The 20,179-nt window shown below is 42.6% G+C and overlaps 1 protein-coding gene across 1 annotated transcript; it reads left to right on the top strand.

Moving 5' to 3' along the window:
• Positions 1-14,500: 14,500 nt before the first annotated feature.
• Positions 14,501-15,692, top strand: LOC113227132 (proline-rich receptor-like protein kinase PERK9). The gene is made up of 2 exons (XM_026460009.1): positions 14,501-15,591; positions 15,650-15,692. The coding sequence occupies exons 1-2, from the start codon at positions 14,501-14,503 to the stop codon at positions 15,690-15,692; spliced, it is 1,134 nt and encodes a 377-aa protein (XP_026315794.1).
• Positions 15,693-20,179: the final 4,487 nt, after the last annotated feature.

The following is a 20,179-nucleotide window of genomic DNA, read 5'->3' as shown; positions in this document are numbered from 1 at the left end:
ACAAAGACTGACTAGATGCTGATTTATTGTACGATTCTTAGGTTCAATTTACATTGTCGTGGTACGGAATGGAAGCAGACTTCTGTAACCATAGCTTAATGAATTCTATTTCAATTGTGTAATGTAGAAACTATATACGACGCAAAAACAGGTCGCGCATCTTCCGGAAAATGCTCGCGTAGTCTCGGGAATTTTCGCAGTTACCAAAACGCGAACATCCCTGAGGAGCTACAGTGTGGAGGCAGGACCAACAGTGCCCTGAAGCCGTTGTTGGACATGCAAGACACTGTAGCTTTTTTAATGTATTTGCTCCACAGATTGTAAGTGTATTAGGTCTGGCGATACTATGCACAATTTCTTTACAAAACTCTCTTTCATTCCATGTCGATTGAGATTTCCGGTCAGTACTTCTAAAAACAAAGTTACTGTTTTATTTAATAATGAGGAAGCAGAACTTATATCCTTAGGACTCTGGTTCATTTAAAACTTTCTAAAAGAAGACTACTTACTTATTAAATAAATTGTTTCGTCAAACCAAACCAACTTTTTATTTACTTTTACTAATTCAACTGAATAAAAGCGAAAGAGTTAGAATTATTTAGGTTTAAAAGTTTCTGTGCATACAAGAATCATAAAACAGTATTTGAATATAAGATGTTGTTTGTACATACATAGATAATTTAACATTGTGAGTATATACATATAAATGGTATTTAATTAAGATAATATTCAGGTAAGGTAAAAAAGACAATAAAAACTTAGCTACTAGAAAGTAAAACTAGGATTTTTAAATTATACGAATAAAATTGGGTCCTCGCGGCAAGGTGCCCAAGATGCTGGCAGCGTTCCCCCTTTGTATTGCTATGCTAATGCGTTGGGCAAGGCTTTGGGTTTTCCAGACAGTCAATTAATTTTTTCGATAAAATTTTGTACAGAATTTTTTATATATAATTTGTAAATTGTATATCTGAATTTAGAAAGCCACTGTGGTCATTGAAAGACAAAATTTTGACCACCTCTGTGGTCCAGTGGCTTGCACACCGGTTTTCATAATGTCATCACCTCTGAGGTGCCGGATTACATTTCCGACCGGGTTGATGTAGAAAATACTAACTTTCCTGTATTGTCTCGGGTCTGTATTTACAGTTTGCAGTATATAGTTTGCAGTCGGGTTTTTGTTTTTTAAATAATTTTTAGACTTATTTTTTGTTGGAAAGCGGTAACTCAGAAGTAGTCCCACTTGAAATTAAAGAAAATATTCTACCTCTAAGGGTGACATATTAGGGAATGAATACGGTTTATTGAATTTCATCCCCTTTCCGTACCCGATTTTTATAAAACTCGGTACATGGGTAGTTGTAATGATGGTAATACAGAACTGATCTGATGTTGGAAATGGTACACAGATGAGACGATCTCCTCAACAGTGTACTGCAGCGACCTATTGTTTGGAATCATAGGATTCGTTTTGACGAAGACCTCCATCTGGTTTTCAATTACCGTTGAGTAGTTTTGATTTCGGTTTTTTTTAAATTGTAGTTATGTCGTAACTCCTGAGCTAGGTAGCTATAAGCATAACGAACGACCTGTTCCATGCAGTTCAGATGTTACCGAAATTATTTTAGTTATGTCATGGGTCAAGAGGACTGCTAACGCGCTACAAGATACCGTGGTCGGGTATTTAGTATTTAGGTACTTATTGGTACACCAGTCGCGATGAGTATCAAATACCTACTCGTGTAACTAATTTGTAAATTATTGACGAACTACAATTTATCAAAGCTACTCTAATTTTTAGTGATAACAAACACAACCACTAGATGGCGCTTATTACATATTAAAATTTGTATGGATACTTCAGGCTACCTTTTATTTTTATTTTTTTTTATAAAATGTAAGTGCGCATTTGTCCTCCATCTCACCTGATGAAAAGTGACGATGAGGTCGACGATCGAGCATGCATACCTAAATAATGCCTATTCACTCTCGCCATGAAAAGGTTCAAGTTATAACGTTCAGGGAACAAGTCTGCAGGCAGGAAATTCCACTCCATAGCCGTTCGCTCGCATATAAATGTGGAAGCGTAACGCTTCTTGCGAATCTTTGGAATATCCACAATATAGGGGTGGTATCCAAGCCTACGTCTGGCCCCCGATGGAAAGGGGAAGGCGGGATTAAATCGTGTAATTCCATCGCTCACTCTCCGTGAAATATTCCGTAAAATACCGATAAGCAGGCAATTTTACGGCAGTGTACAAGGCTCTGTAGCTTCGCGTTCACCAATTCTGAGTCACCTATAAGCCTCTTGGCATGGTTGTAGATTGAATCTAAGGTGGCCATTTGGTATGTAGCAGAGCCATCCCAAAGGTGGCAGCAGTAGTACTGTAACGTAATAGCGTTGTCTCAAGGGATCGATTCTCTGACTCATCTGTGATCTGTGACTCATCTCACTCTGTTCGTCAATCAGGTAAATTACATGTTGTTAGTGGAGCGCCTACCGAGTCTGGCAATACGCTTCATATTTGGTCTTAGAAAATAGGATCGTATCTCTAAATTTCGATCTAAATCAAAATGGCTCCCAATCCGACTTCGCAGAGATTTGCAGGTCCTTTGTCTTCTATACAAAATTATACACTATCCCCAGCTTCCTCACTATACACATACATTTATGTAGGTGTATTTTTCAGTTATGTTTATATAGTCATCATTGATGTAAATATCAACAACAATTTACATTTAAATTTTAATGAATTTATTGAACAAAAATAGTTCCGCAGACTTTCTCTAATTACCATGGCTAGGGATGACTAGAAGAGATCTCTTCTAGGCATAAGCTCACTTTTGTATATGATCTTTGTAACATGTAATTTTAATGTATTTCCTTTGTATTATAAGGAATTATTATTATTATAATTATTTGGTCAAAGGCTGGACGCTATAGCGCCAAGGAATAAGAAAATAATATGAAATTACTAGTCATTTAAATAAATTCTGGTCTGGGTCTTTTGGGTCTCGGAGAGAATACTTTTGCTCTGGTATCATAGTACTGGGATTTCCCTGGTTATAGATCAGGTAAATGGTGTAGGTGTCTGGCATATTACTAGTATTTTTAGTAAAGCTGCAAAAATCTTATAACCGTAAGATGGTTTTCTGGTTTTGTCGGTAGAAAAATACGTAATTGGTTATTGGTGGAACGGCTGTCGTCAACAGTTCACATATTCCCTGTGATAATTGGTATATCCAGCATGCTCACATTATTAAACAATGCATGAAATATCTCAAAAAGTAAGTAAGTAATTACGTAGATGGGTAGATGGTACACCGCTATAATCTTTAAAGGATCTGTTGCTCAATCGTTGAATTTAGTCTCTCTATGGAAAGTAAATGTTTTCGATTTAAATACATTATGAAATTCATTTTTAATTAAACTGAATATCGTGCTATGTAAAAGTATTTGGAACCTCCTGTATATGGGGTAGGGAATTTAAACTATTGCCCATATTATTTTGAAATCTAATGTGCCTATAATTTCACCAGCAGCCTGACCCTTCAAAACCGGAACGCAGTAATCCTCACATTACTGCTTGGCGGCAGAAATAGGCAAGGTACTTCTATGGACGAACTCTTTCACAAGGAGCTCTACTGTTACTAAATTTTTTGATCATGCTTGTATTAACGCTTTGTAAAGCATACTTTAGTCAGGACTGTCAAAATGAAAATGAAAATAAGATTCGTCTTTACATACTTCTCTCATTTTCTTCTTTTACATTTTTATGTTTGTAAATGAAATATTGTTTATCAGATTAACAGTTAAACACATTTAACGTTCCTATTTGTCTGATTCAGCTTCAGTTAGTGCATTGATAACTGAACTAACTACTAACATCACAATATGTACAATAAAAATGGCAACAATATTTTACAATATTTTGTTAGGAGTTTCTAGTTTGTTATCTCTAATTGGGTCGTTAGTAATAAAAGCTCCAGAAAGTAAGATAAAAATGAACTTATTCAAATAACGAATGCTATTGTGTTATTTACTAAGCTACTGAAAACTTTTATGCATATAAAAATATGCAAACTACGAAATAAACTAAATATGTATAAACTTAATTTATATTTTACCAAAAACTATTGTTAGCTATTTTTATCTTTTTACCATTCATAAATTTTGGTGCTTCTTAAACTATTCCATCATAGGGAAATACTATTATGAGTGACATGTACGACATATATCGGTAAGTTAGTATTTCTTTCGGAAATTGAGTATAATAACTAGGAAGCACAGTTTTTTTTTCCGTAGAATTGGATACGGCAAAATAAAGGTGAAAATTGAGGGGAAGATGGAAGGAAAAAGAAAGCGAGAAAGACCAAAGTTGGTGTATAGTGAATAAATAAAGAAGAAGATCAAAGTGTGTAGGTATAAAGAGGGCAAGCAAAGCAAAGAGCTGGCTATGAACCGCGAGGAGTGGAAGAGGCTACACCGATAAGTGCCTTTTAAATAGGATGACAATTCTGACTTTTTCAGTAACTCCTTTCGACGCAGCTTAGTTAGTATAACAGTTAACCATACTTCTCTGCAGTTTCGTTTGCTATTCGGAACCGTTATTATTTCCCTATCCTAATTAAAAATCCGACTGCATAGTGACAATGTATTTACCAAGCTCTTATCTAGTAGGCTCGCAAGCAATATAAAGTCTATAACCGTGTATCAAGAGTGAAATGCACCGCTTAATAATCTCGTTCCCTTTATGACAAATACGTGAAACGAATATAGGTATCGCGAAACCTTTTTGTACCTTCAATGTGCAGTATCAAAGATCCGTGAGATAGGTTTTATTCGAGAAATTATACGATAACTTTTTTTACTGAAATTACAGGCACATGGGACTTGCCAACTTATGCGTCAGGGTGACAGACGTGATGGCAGTGCCCCTCAGATCTTTGCGTTTTAAAAGCTCTGAGTGTCACTGCAACTGCTGTAGATAGGCGTGTCACTTAACACCAAGCTCTCACTTGGCATCTTAAAAAAAATTTAACCTTTTCATGTTGAGAGTGAGTAGGCATTATATACATAGATATACTTGAAAGGGTTGTAACCCTAACAAGCCGTGTCCAGGTTCACGGCAGTAAAACAGAAAACTTCCGGTCCACAAATTTATTTAAAGTCGGGTTAAGAAGAAATGGTAACAAAGAAGTAAGGAGTAAGGCTGTAATAATAAAAAGGTATATATAGAAAAATAGGTACATTAATATCAAACACTTCCTAACTTAATAATGATGAATATAAGTTAAAGTAGACACTTACCCCTAAAAGGGCCGAGTTATACTGAATTACATGATAGTACATGTAGACTGTTATACACTTATTAAAATTGACATATAATTTAGGTTATTTTATAATGATCATAACTTAGAAAAAGAATAAAAATTTTTTATTGAATTTAAACAGCTCCGTCCGCTGTCGCGATCGAGCAGGTGGAACGAAATGACGATGGAACGAAACAAAATCAGAATGTGAGGCAAAGGAATGGAACAATTCAAAATTTAAATACGAGTGGCCAGGAACCAGAGAAAGGCGATAAAAAGGTGGGATGACGATGCAAGGAGGTCACACTGTTACAATCTAGACCGTAGGCTACTATGTTTTACTGCCTCAAAAGCAGAGACCGTGAGTTCGAGACCGAGCTCAGAGGTGCGTTTCTAAGAATTAATATGCGAAATTTAATTTAAAAATGTACCATGAGCTTTTCGATGAAGAAAAACACCGCGATGAAACTTGCACGTCGAAGAAGATTCATAACCCTGGGAAAACATCTGAAATTCCCAACTCGTATTGGCAGGCCTGTGCCCAATATATAAATGAATAATGACCGATTCAGTCTTCTAGACAGTTTCTAAAATTAGTCCCTATCGCCGCCCAGTGGGCGCTGAATAGTCCAAGGTGGGCGGCAGAGGCCTCGGTAGGAATTGGGGGTGTTGATGCTGTCCAGGGGTATTACCGCATTTGAAAAAAAAAACCTGAATTATCTATATAAACTACACTACACATATATAGCTTTTTCCTTGTCATTTTTTTGTGTTAAGTTAATGAAAATGATACGACATCTTTATATCTTCCTGACGCATAGTAGCCATTCTTTTTTTCTATCAAATATGTTTGATATATCGTTGCCTTACTTTCTCAAACTCGTATCTTAAAGCACAAAGGTACTGAAATGCAAAAGATGGACTGTGTATTCAAAATTTTGCAGACTTGTTTCATATCACATTTCCTTCATATTCACATACTGGCTTTTACATATTCTTAAAGTAATGTATCGAAATTAACACCCTTGATAAGAAATTTAAAACAAATAGAAAATTATGCCCTCTTCTGAATAATAATTATTTATAAGATCCGAGTTTGAGAGAGTAAGGCGACGATATATGACTAATACTATTATCATTAGACATCACTAGCTCAGAGCTATTACGAACTCATCTTTGTTATATTAGGCACTAATTCGATAAGTAACCTTACGTTGCAAAAGACATTTAAAAAAAAATTTGGATGAAAATGAATACGATACGATATTTGTGTATCTTCGTGACGCATCGTAACCATCGTTTTCTTTTCAAATGTGATTGTTGTATGTATATCACAGTTCAACAAAAAATTTGATTTAGTAGGTATCATTATATTTAAAAAAATATATATACATCATATTATTACACATCACTAGCTGAAAGCTACTCTGAATCATTTCTGTTTAAGTTGGCACTTGAACAGCTGCCGTATTGTTTAGAGAGGGTACCGCGAAAATGGATAATCTTTCTATTATTATCAGCTTGTAAAGCCTGCTTCTAATGGGTACATGCATAAATAATCTATTGTAGCTTGATAGATGATCCGCGGCCGTATAATCAATTTATAGAGCTGAAGGCGTTGCTTCATGGTATTACGTAAAATGTAAAGGCTAAAAAACGGTTATAGAAATACGATACATTTAGGAATATTAAACAAGATTTTTTTATGATAGTAGTAAGTGACACACCTGTCCTTAGCAGTTGTAGAGCCACTAGAGCCACTAGAGCCGTTTTAACTCATCAAATTGCGAAGTGTGTGGGATTCCTGAGGTTGTACATCATTTGCTCATGGAGTGTGTTCGGACGGAAACTATCAGGGCGCGGTTATTTGCACAGGTTCCATACATTTAATGTTGGCTGGTTTCAATCTGTTTTGTCGGAGCCTACATGTTGTAGTGCCGTGGAGGTTTTGTAAACATGTTTGGTTAGGTAGTATTTTGATTTATCTGTCTGGATTTCATTAAGTGTTTTCTTGAGGTATCGTTTTTCAAATGAGGCTGACAGGTTCAATAACGATCAAAGGCCCAAAATAAATAAAGAGTGAAAAACATCGCAAATATTTGATGGGTATTGCCAGTGCGCCCGTCACTCCGAGACATAAGTTGACAAGTCCCACATGCCTGTAATTTCACCAGCACCCTTATCCGCACCGACAATGCTCACGTTACTGCTTGGCTATAGGTAGGTACTGCTACTAATAATATAACGTATTTTAAATTATTATATTCAATAAAACATCATAGCACAGTCAGACAACCGTTAAATATGCCAATAATCACGCGTTGCACTCCATCGAACCGAGAGCATGATAATAATTATCCATCCAAATACCTTTCACGTTGTGATGCCGGTCTAAATGAAGTCAGGTCATTATAATGCCCTTTCACGCTTCCCGAAGATCGGATATCGGATCATCCGGATCGGATACGCAGCGGATCGGACGAATAATCCGGGTTATTACGTCACAATATTTCCATTTGATGAGTTGGCGGTATTATAAAGACAGGTTAAGATAAATTAAATCATGTACGGCAATTTCTAGTAGGGCGATGTTTTTGCTTCCTATAGAAGGTAATTGTGAATTAGTAGTCTGTAACTGAACAAGTTATTTCGAAGAACTAGAACGACAAGAGGACGTAGCGTAGGTTTTGTTTCGCAATCAGATAAGTTGCTAGAAGTGAGGAAGGCATGTGACGAACAACTAAGGCTCAATTTATATTGTAGCAGAACGAAATGGAAATGAATGTTTGTAACGATATTGTACATAGCATAATGAACTATATGCTCAATTGCGTAATGTACAAACTAGATATGAGGTAAAATCTTCCGTGGAATGCTCACGCATTTGATAGAATTCCGCGGATGATTTTGGCTGATATCTAGTTTGTACGTTTTCAATTCACCACAAAGTTCATTATGATATGTACAATATCGTTACAGAATTTGCTTCCATATATAAATTGTAAAATATAAGTGGAGCGTAAGGAAACTGTGTCCTCTTGATTCCAATACTTTCTACTTATCGCATCGATGCTTCGAATAAGTAAGGTGCTGGCGAAATTATAGGCACCTGGGCATGGACCTTGTCAACTTATGTCTCAGGGTGACGGGCGCAGTGGCAGTGCCCCTCAGATCTTTGCGATTTAAAGCTCTGAGTGGCACTGCAACAGGCGTGTAGCGTACCACCAGGCGCACGACTTGTTCGGTTCGTCCCGTCACTTAAAATTATTAAAATAAAAAAAATTAAATTAATAATATAATATTCTCTAGTTTGCACGCCGCGCCACCCGTCTACATGAACATTTCTTCAAAAATTCTAGTTCCTATCTCTCCAAGATCAAAAAGTAAATTGCTTAATTTCCTGTTTCTACATTTCTACTAGCCCAAGAAGGAAACACATTATCTGGAACTGTAAAATAAATCCGCCTTCGCTGGGACCACGGCCATTAAAAGTTAATGGGCTCTTATCAGGTACAAAAGCATTTCGATAATGAGGAATTAATTTTGCCTGTAACTAATTTGGTTTTAGTGAATACGTGTTGTTTTGAAATAAATACATAATATATGAGCAAGTAGGCGTTGAAAAAAAAAACCTTTTTTATTCATAAAATTATTTTCAAAATAATTAATATACCGAGTGGGAGACCAAAGAGCTGGCCGCTAACTTGCGCAACATGCTACTATACAAAATAGAAATGCTGCCAATACTATGGACATCCCGCCAGCCAATTTCAGACATTTAATGCAGCCGTCGTCGTAATTTTGAAGCTTTGAATGTCTCCTTTGTTTGTAGAGTCATTTTCGTAACACTAATAACCTCGCAGAAATACATATATTTTACTAACATCATAAACAACCGCTTTTTCTACGTGATTTTTTACAAAACAAAAAATTAGCAAAAATAGACTTTTAAGTTTTTGTTGTTCATTCTGAATATTTTTAGATCTATATTTGGTATAAAGGTAGTAAGTTTAAATGTGCAAGCATCCTGTCCGGTGATCCCCACCCCGGTTCTGCTTTGTGATTAGGACTAGTATATTTACGCTAACGCTTTCTTTTGTTACCGCACAGAGGTATGACCGTTTAGTAGCACTAGAGCTCCTTGTGAAAGAGTTCATCCAGGGAAGTCTGCCACTTCACCTGTTTCTGCCGCCAAGCAGTAATGTGAGCTTTGATGCATCAAGGTTTGGACGGTAAAAGTGCAGGTGAAATTACAGGCACATGGGACTCAACTTATGTCTGTATAAGATCTTTGCGATTTGAAGCTCTAAATGGCACTGCAATTGTTATTTATAGATGTCCCTTACCACCAGGCACATGACTTATTCGTCTCGTCACTTGGTATTATAAAAAAAAACCGTTTAGAGCGTGCTATATAAATATTTTTAATTTAGTGCATACATATATATGTATATACTAAAATATACATAAGCTCATGTATGTATTTACATAAGCTGAAGCACTTGTCCCACAGAGTGCCACTTTACTCTATCCTGCCACAACTCTCGAGCCTCACATAAATCAACTACCTTTTTCGTACAACTTCTTTTCTACTTATAATTATTAATACAAAGATCTCAGAAAAAATTCTCTTGATCCAGCCGGATTCGAAACGACGTCATCTAGCATACCGTGCCAGACGCTATACCAACTAAGCCATGGAACGAACCAGTGGACCTCACGATTTTTTTCTATGTGCTTATTGTCGTGAACGAGTCGTTGAAAAACCAAATACAAAGAGTATTTGGTTTTTCAACGACTTTTTAGTCGTAGCGCCATCTATAAGAAATCTATGAAAGTTTCATCACCCAGTTAGACACCTTTACAGCTACCATTCCGTTCCGTACCGTACTGTTCTTTTATTCTTGTCACTTCGGATCCCAGCGTTTTTGAGGACATCACTGATCTGGTCAATATTGGTCCGTATTAAAGTATGAAGTTATTTTAGTATGAAAGTAAAATCTGGTTAATTATTGAAAGTCATGAAACAAACGTTGTTGTGACGTTACTAATATAGTCACACAGTATAGTAGCTGTAGAGCTCCTTGTGGAAGGGTTCGTACAGGGTAGTACTGCCACCTTACCTATTTCTGCCGCCAAGCAGTAATGTCAGCATTACTGTGTTCCGGTTATGAAGGGTAAGGGTGCTGGTGAAATCACAGGCACATGCCTTTCACTTATGACCCAGGGTGACGGGCGCAGTGGCAGTGCCCCTCGAATCTTTGCAATTTAAAGCCCTGAGTGGCGCTGCAACTGTTATGAATAGGCGTGTAGCTTACCATCAGGAGCATGACTTGTTCGTTCCGTCCCTCAATATTATATATATAAAAAAAACATAGTAACAAACTTGACACAAACACCATCAGCAAAGTACCGAGTTAAAAACTTAAATTAACATTTAAAAATAGTCAATAAAGTAAACATTCGTAAGCTAACAAATCATTGAGGTCAATTTGAGGAGCCCAAACACGATAGTCTATTGAAAGTAGTTGAAGAGTTGGGTAGTTTGCAGACTTCTTTTCAGTCAGTCTTTCAGACAGTCTTTTTTTTTTACATTACATCAAATGAAGGTTACCAATTATAATGTCATCGGATTTCCGTAGTACACCAAGTTTGTGGAAGTGAAAGTAAAATATTTGTATTTTTCATAAAAAAAAAAACTGACCTGTAAAGTTCGTGGACCCCTAGTTTGCCACCTTTAGAGGAGGAGGTAATTTAAATGGGACCTCCACTGAGATACCTTCTTTACAACAAAAAAAGAATCATCAAAATCGGTTCACAAATGAATTATCGCGTAACATGCATAAAAAAAAGAAAAATAAACGTACATTCAAATTGAGAACCTTCTCCTTTTTTTTAAAGTCGGTTAAAAGTGGAAATAAAACTATTTTCCGTTTACCACCTTTAAAGGTGGAATATTTTCTTTAAAGTTCCATGGGACGAATACTGAGACTAATCTTTCCAACAAAAAAAGAATCATCGAATTCGGTCATCGAATCATCGAGCAATCGCGTAACATACACAAAAAATACAGTCGAATTGAAAACCTCCTCCTGTTTTTGGACGGTTAATAAATATTCATTTTATGACTGGCACCAGCTAAATAAATGTTCTTCAAACATAAAATCTGTCCCGAAGACATTATTAGCCTTAAAATTCAAAGAAATCGCTTTCAGATTTGGGCCATGAACTACGATACCACAGTTAGACATACAAGGGTTAAAGAAAATGAAATTTCTATTATAATTTGTATATAATTTTTATGGGTTAATCCAATGTTTGTAAGTTCTCTACAAAATAGGTGAACTGTACATCAACGCGAGTTTTCATTAACACCAAGTTGCAGTTAAAACAAAAGCAATATTCACTTTATTAAACTAGCGCTGTAAATGAGAACGTTAAATGAGAATTTGCAAGGGTAAATAAAGAAATTCGCGATTAATTTCGTTTATCAATATTAATTACGTTCACACGTTATTGTTTTATATAGTAATTACTGGGTCTACTTTAAGGTTAGGATTTCTTTTTTGAAACCAATTGAGACGGGAGGAACAAGTGCACCTGGTGCTGTCCATTACAGTAGCAGTGCCACTAAAGTTTTCAAGGTTTTTGCGCGTACATAGCATGCAAACATATGAAAGTGAAATACACCGAACACAAGACACAATGTACGCGCAGACTTTGAATGCTTCGCTGAACGCACCACATAGTTGCGAATTTGTGGTCTCAGAGGATTAAATGGGAACGATCCAGCAGACGTAGACGTTACGACTTTTTCTATGTGCTTGCTTGTTGCCTTTTTTCGTTTTTGTTTTTTTTTGCTGTATTGCCAGGTATGAGAAATCTATGAAATTTTTAATGCAACTAATATTGTACCGACTAATATTATTGATTATTTCAATGTGTCAAATTTTCTTGCCATTGGGTTTTTATTTCATCTTTGTTATTACAAATATTATTCATGACTCCTATAATTTCGTATCCCACTCGCGTAGGGTGGCAATTCAATTGTGTCTTCCTCGGCAAAGGAGAATTTACATATTCTAGTCACATCCGTAATTCAATATAAATTTCTAGGATTCCCACAAACTTGAAGTTGGAAATCTCCGGTGATGTAATACGAAAGATGAGAACATTTTACTAGAAACAGATTCTATTTATTAATACACTTCATCAGTAGGAATAAGTGCCTACATTATCACAGACAGCCCTCTATGCAGAGCGTGCACGGAGGGAGAGGAAACGGCTGCGCACATCCTACTTCAGTGCTCCGGCGTGGCCAACTACAGGGCAAAGTACCTTGGAGTGCCAAGGTCGCTCCCCGAAGTCTTCAGCAAACCATGGAGGCTGCTAAGATTCCTGGAGGAGCTTGGGTGCCACGAGTAGGACCCTGCACCCACCACACGCAAAATCGGCGCCTTGTCGTCGAGTTGCGGATACCAGTCCGTTGCATCAAAGTACCTACATTTTTTTCATTATATTAGTTTTTATAATAGCATTAGACCTCCTTGTGAAAGACTTCGTCCTGGGAAGCACTGCGAACTTATCTATTTCTACCATCAAGCAGTAATGTGAGGATTACTGCGTTTCGGTTTTAAAGGGTATGAGTGCTGTTGAAATTACAGGCACATAGGACTTTTCAACTTATGTCTCAGAGTGACGAGTGCCCCTCAGATCTTTGCGATTTTAAGCTCAGAGTGGCGTACCACCAGGCGCACGGTTTGTTCGTCCCATTACTTGGTGTAATAAAAAATATACGGAAAGTTATAAAGATAAAGATATATATTATTAGATATATAATGTTTGGTATTCTTCCACAGTACAAAAACATATGCAAAAGTTTTTCCGAAACGTTTGCCCAGTATACGTTTGTGACAGAAATTTAAATTTCGATGACCAAAGGGAGAATCTAAATCCTTTGATATATCATTGAACTGAGACATTCGGATACCACGATCGGTTTTTTTATTTAGGAATACAGGAATATTGGTCAAACTCCAATAGACTACACAGAAAAAAAGGATTTCTACTAATAAGACAGAGCAATTTCTCAAAATATTTACTAATTCTGAAAAAATGTTTGTTAAAAGTAATAAAATATTGTCATTACAAAGATGCAGCTTATCTTTTTCTAGTACAATTTTACTCTTAACTTTATTCTAACTTTGAGACAAATACGTTCACTTCAAGATTTTATTTCATTTCAAATCAATTAATTGGACATTACTTACATCAAGAAATTTTTACCTCTTACATCAAATTTAATAATCTTAAATGAATTCAAAATTTCTTGGGTGTATTTTAAGAAAATATATTCTTAAAGAAAAAAAGAAGTAGTTTTCTATTCTAAATTATAGAGTATAATATTCTTAAAGCAACATTTCGTTGCGTTTTCATAGTCAATGTTGCCGAGACATGTCGCCGAAGGCGCACGCGGTAACGATTAGTTTTACTTGTGCTTGTAATCATAAAAATCATAAACAGTCATTTATCCAAAGAAACAATACGTAGTATCTCTAGTTTGTTAGGGTGTTATTTATAGTCATAATTTAAGAAATTTGGTTACAGTATGAAATCAAACTACACGTGTAACAAGCACAACCTTAACATGCAATTAGTTCCATCACGCCACTGCTAGATGGCATTAGTTGTACTCTGAAACGCGCTATCGTTTTGTTAACTTCAATAGTATAAAGTCATCTTATATATTCGAAATTGTTAGATTAGCACACTTGTCGTTACGCGCACAGCGCACGGGTCGGACAAGCCACGGAGCCGACCACAGTGCAGCCCGCTCCGCCCACGGAAACTTTGCCACTACCCAACCTCCGGCTATCTTTCTCTCCGGTCTCCCTCCGGCCTCCCACAAGCGGGTCTCACCGGAGGGGCTCGGAGGGGGGATAGTTGCCCGGAGCGCGGGTTACGACCGCGCCGCGCGTGACCCCCCCCCCGGATACCACCATGCCGCCGCCGCCAGTACCCCCGACGAGGCAGCCGACGCGTCCAAAGCGCCTGGGGAGGGTGAGAACCCGAATATTCTCCCGCACCGGCCGCGACATCCTGGACGTGGTGCTGGCCGCAGCATCCGCGTCCACAGCCTTAACCCCCTCCCCCCCCCGTGGGGGGAGGCGAAGAATTCTTCCCTGGCGTCATGCCGGGACCGTCGACGGCGCCGCAGCAGACACAGCCCAAGCGCCCGGCGTTGAACCCACTGCCCCGAGAGCCGCGGCACAGATCACCAATCACGCCACCATCGAGCGCCGGGCTGTCAGTATCGGCGTTCGAAAGCGTGCCCTCCGCGCCACCTAAGCCCCCAACCAAGGGAAGCAAAGCCGCGTCCACGAGCGTGCCAGTATCGTCCGCCGCAGCACGCCCGCAACCACCTACTGCGCGCCAGTCACGAGCTGAGCCCGCCGCGACCACCTCCGCCTCCGCCACCAGCAGAGGCGCTGCCATCGTTGCTGCCGCTGAGCGCCCCGCAAAAAGCGGCCCCCCTCCGCGGCCGGCGACCCGCACCACCACCGCGAGCGCCCGCATCAACCCCGCCCCACCGCGTGCCACTGCGGCGGGGATGCCTGCACGCCCGCGGCCCACAGTCTCCACCCGTGCAGCCACGGCAGCTACGCGCACCACCGCCACTGCCGCCGTCAACAACACGGCAGAACAGCGCCAACCGCGCTCGCAAGCGTCGCCGCCCCTGACGCGAACGAGGGCGACGGAGGCACGCTCACCGCCGCCACTGTTCGCAGCAGTTGCCGCTCGCAGCCCCACACCGCCATCGGCCAGCGCGGCGCCATCGATGCCAGGCCTCGGTTCACCGATGGACACAGCTCCGACACCGAGGACCCCGACGCCGGAGCCCCCGACGCCGGAGACTACACCTCCCAATAGGTCTACGGCGCCGACAGCCCCGCCGGCCGAGAAGAGGCCCCGCTACCCGCCCCTAATCGTGGAGCACCTACCAAACTGGGCGCACCACTTCAGGGAGCTGAAGAGCAAGCTGTCCCGCGCGCCCAACGCCCGCCCCTACGGGCGGGGCGTACGATTCCTCCCGAGGGACGAAGTGGAGTACCGTCTGGTGCAGCGGTACCTAACCACACTGGAGAGGGAAGAGGGTATCTCCTGGTTTGCCTACTCCCTCCCAGCAGAGAGATCCCTAAAAGTGGCCATCCGTGGCCTGCCAGCGGAGACCGACACCGAGGACATTCTCCAGGAACTCCGCGAGCTCGGCTTCGCCCCGGAGTACGCAAGGCCGATCAGGGCGCGCGCTGGACGACCGGGCTGCCTATATTACGTGCAGCTCCAGCGGAACCCAGACACCATCCCCCGGATATATGAGGTGAGCGAGCTGCTCTGCATGTCCGGGGTGCGCATCGAGGCCTGGCGCGGAAAGCAAGGCATCGCACAATGCCACCGCTGCCAACAATTCCGGCACTCGTCGCACAACTGCCACCGCAAGCCTGCGTGTGTGCGATGCGGCGAGGAACACGCCGCCCGCGACTGCCCGCGTCCGCTGGAGGAACCACCGACGTGTGCCAACTGCGGAGGCCCCCACCCCGCCAACAACACCTCTTGCCCGGTTTTCCGCGCCGAAAACCGGAACAAGAAAGCCGGCACTATAGCCCGCACCGCCGACGCCGCCCGACTACGGCCATCGGAACAGGTCCCTCCGACGATGACGGTGACAACCGAGCAAGATGCGCCCGTATCGCTGATGGCTGCAGCGAACGCACCACACACCACCAGGAGGCCCCGGAAACGGAAGCCCAGGAAGCCCACCAACCAGCCGCAAGAGACAACCGCCCCTCCCAGGGAGATGAAAGGAAAGCCAGCGACGGTAGCGGAACCCCCTCCCCCAGAAATGGGGGCGCGGGACGCCGCTATCACAAAGGCAATCCTAATCCTCCAGGAGGTACTGCAGGACATCCGGGCCAACCGAGACCCAATCCCAACGATCCTCAGAGGGATGGCAGACCTGTACACCCGCTGACGCCAAGCCTGAGGATCGTGACCTGGAACGCTGATGGACTCTCTACCCAGAAAACCAGGTTACTACAGTACCTCCTCGCCGAGAAGAAGGTTGATGTGGCCCTAATCCAGGAGACCCACCTCAGAACCCAGGACCGGCTCAAGATACCCGGCTACCACGCGTACCGGAAGGACGAAATGTCACCACTAGGAGTGGCGTACAGGGGCCAAGCCATCCTAGTAAAACGGTCGCTCATCCACCAACCGCTGCCAACACCCACGGACCTCCAGACTTCGTACGCCATAGGGATCGAGGTCAACCTGAACAGCCGCCCCACCCGTGTGTACACTTTTTATAGGCCACCTGAGGCAAAGTTGGTGGAGTCTGATATCCGTCATCTGATGGGATCAGACCTGCCAACTCTCGTAGCAGGGGACTTCAACTGTAAGCACACGGCGTGGAACTCAAGCCGAGTCTGCCCGCAAGGTAGACGACTGTTCGACCTCTCCGAACGCAGCGGCTACGAAGTCATAGGACCTGAAGTCCCGACCCACTACCCATATCGGGCGACCCACTCTCCGGACGTCCTAGATATTGTGGTAGTGAAGGATGTACCTACAACACCAGCCGTGGAAGTATTGGATGAGCACCTCATCTCTGACCACCAAGCCGTCCTGATTACCCTGGAAGAGTCGCCAACACGGACAGTGCCTCCTCGACCCAGACATCGACAGAATTGGGAAGCCTTCGCCGACTATATGGCGGAGAAAACACCCTCACGCCCAGTGCACAGCGCCGAAGAAGTTGACCAGCTAGCTGAAGACTTCGCCCACAGCATCCGCGCAGCGTTAGAAGCTACTGCCAACACCCCTTCACGCCACAAACGCACCCAACAAACTCCCCACAGAATCCTGTCGATGATAGAGGAGAAAAGGAAACTGCGTCGACAATGGCAAGTAACCAGATGCCCAACCACGAAAACCCGGTTGAACACCATGGCCGCAAGGATTTCGGAAGAGCTGGAATCCCATGCCACCGAATCCTGGCAACACACCATCGAGTCAACCGGCGATGACTGGAACGGCATCCACAAACTATGCCGCCGTCTCAGCGGGAAAGCGCAACCTGTGCGCCCCTTATTAGCCAGTGACGGAACCCCCCGTTACAGAGCCGAAGACCGCGCTGAGATCTTTGCCGACCACCTCGAGACGCAGTTCCGCCCAAACCCGTCCGTGAATCATCAGCATGCAGCCGACATCCAGCAGCACCTCGAAAACTACTTCGCCACACCGATAGCTTCCGACGAGGACCCCATTGTCTTTTCGCCAGGACAAGTCCTGCGTATGACCCGCCGAGCCAAAAGGAAGAAAGCTCCCGGACCAGACCGGATCTCAAACGAAGCCCTCCGTCACCTACCGCCGAAGGCGATCGCCGCGATGACCCGTATATTCAACGGCATCATGCGGACAGGTCACTTCCCACACTCCTGGAAGCTCGGTCGAGTCATCATGCTCCCGAAACCGGGGAAAGACATCCTGAAACCGGAAAGCTATCGGCCCATCGCTCTGCTGCCCACCATCTCTAAGGTTTTCGAGAGGTTGCTGCTGCTGCATCTGACTCCACACATCCAGCCACGCGACGAGCAGTTCGGCTTCCGAGCCGAACACTCCACGTCTCTCCAGCTCGCCAGAGTGCTCCACCACATGACGGTGGCTTCTAACAAGAAGGCACACACCGTCGCAGTTCTTCTGGACATGGAGAAAGCGTTCGACCGCGTCTGGCACCCCGGCCTGCTGTACAAGATCTCCACTTCTACTACTCCTCGTCGAGTAGTTAAGACAGTGGAATCTTTCCTGAAAGGTCGCCGCTTCCACGTAGCGGTGGAGCAAGTGACCTCCTCAGAACGCACCATCAGCGCCGGAGTACCTCAAGGAAGCTGTCTGTCACCCGTGTGTTACGCTCGATACACGGATGACATTCCCTTGGCGGAAGGGGCCACCCTGGCCTTGTACGCCGACGACGCCGCGTACCTCACCACCTCCATCACCGCGTCTCACGCGGCGCTCAAGATGCAGCGCCAACTGGACATGCTTCCTTCCTGGCTGGATGACTGGCGGCTCTCGGTCAACGTCACCAAAACCCAGGCGATCAGCGTGAGCACCTCGAAGAAGATGCCACCGAAGCTGACACTGATGGGCCAACCTATCGAGTGGTCCCCCACGGTGAAATACCTAGGGGTGACAATCGATAGAAGACTGTCTATGGCCCATCACATCAAGAACGTGCAGAACACCCGCGCAGCCCGCGCACTCCTGCGACCGATTCTCAAGTCCCGACTCCCACTACGAGTGAAACTCGGAGTGTATAAGACGTACATCAGATCCCGCCTAACATATGCAGCCCCAGCATGGTACGCGCTGGTAGGAGAGTGCAACAGGCAGCGACTCAGAGCTCAACAGTCGCTGACCTTGCGGTGCATCACAGACGCCCCACGATACGTGAGAAACGACGTCATCCAACGGGACTTGAGCATGGAGACCCTCGACAGCTTCGTTGATCGCCTGGCCAAGACCATGTTCCGGCGCGCCGGACAATCCCTGTATAGCCATATACAGGGACTGGCACCACACCGAGCCCAACACCCTGACGAGAAACTGCTTCCAAGGGACCTACTTGGGCCCGAGGAAGCCCCACCGGACTAGACACCAGCTGCTGAAGATGGTTGAGAAACCTGCCGGCCCACCGGCAGGGACTCCCATCCGAAGCAGCTCACCCTATTGCGACACCCAAGGGTTATACCCAACCTCAGGACCCGCTCGTCTCCACGAGCGGCGATTGACCCCGCCGAAAGAGGCCGACGCCTCGAACGGCCCCCTCAAACCCGCAGACGCGAGTTTTGAGACGACTACGGCAGAAATTGTTAGTGCTTTCTGTCACTGTAGCATTTATACGGCAGTAAATGGTACTCAAGTATTAGAGAAGATTCCGTCCTATTTCTGCCACTTTAAGGTTTGGCACTGAATCGTGTGCTTTCACGCCAGTGAGACATACTGTTGGGTCCATAACCCTGTAAATTTACCCTTTTTGATATTAGATAATCTCAGTACAGAGTACTAAAAAAACCGACCTCAAAAGTACGTGGAATTACGTCTATTTGCTAAGTTTCATTGAAATATCCCCTAGTTCGGCACTATACAGGACTTGATACTGGAGATAATAAAAATAGGTATCACTACGACACTAAAGTATATCGAGGGAAAAACGCCTTGAGTTGGATAAATAGCAAAGTCAACTAAATAATTGCTAGAAGTAATTGCTCCTAAATTAAAGTTAGGCGCTATTTATAAAAATGAATCTTCATGCGTGAACAGCCACCCTTTGAGGTGGATGATTTCCTTCAAAATAAAATGGGACCACTATGGAAGTACCCCCTTTCCAACAAAAAAAGAATAATAAAATCGGTTCACAAATACCGGAGTTATCGCGTAACATACATACAAAAAAAAAGAACATACAGTCGAATTGAGAACCTCCTCCTTTTTTGAAGTCGGTTAAAAACATAAATCTTCAGTCAAATAATTAAGTACATATCTCTCAATTTTTCATTCTTATTTTTTTCAAATCAAAATCGGACATTATAACAAATAAATATTTTGTTGAATCTAGAGAGGCTTTGTGATTTGAAGTAAATAAATTTGCTCTTGGATTAAATATTTCTGTCTTGTAAGTAAAATACACTTTTGAGACGTTTTTTTTACTATTATCAAGTAATTATTCTCTAGCGTCTATAGAGAGAGAATCGTTTTGTTGGATTTAATAAATTTGTCTTCATAAAAAGAATTTTGACTTTTTCTAAGTAAT

Source organism: Hyposmocoma kahamanoa, unplaced genomic scaffold (assembly GCF_003589595.1).
Source record: "Hyposmocoma kahamanoa isolate Upper Pololo Valley unplaced genomic scaffold, ASM358959v1 202, whole genome shotgun sequence".
NCBI lineage: Eukaryota > Metazoa > Arthropoda > Insecta > Lepidoptera > Cosmopterigidae > Hyposmocoma > Hyposmocoma kahamanoa.
Note: the sequence above shows the minus strand (reverse complement) of the source record. Positions and strands in the feature narration are given on the sequence as shown.

What these genes read in the sequence shown, in the direction of transcription:
- LOC113227132 (XM_026460009.1), top strand. Translation starts at nt 14,501, where the DNA reads ATGCCGGGACCGTCGACGGCGCCGCAGCAGACACAGCCCAAGCGCCCG. An exon ending in GAGCTCGGCTTCGCCCCGGA is followed by an intron (nt 15,592 to 15,649) that starts GTACGCAAGGCC and finishes TATTACGTGCAG; the next exon opens with CTCCAGCGGAACCCAGACAC.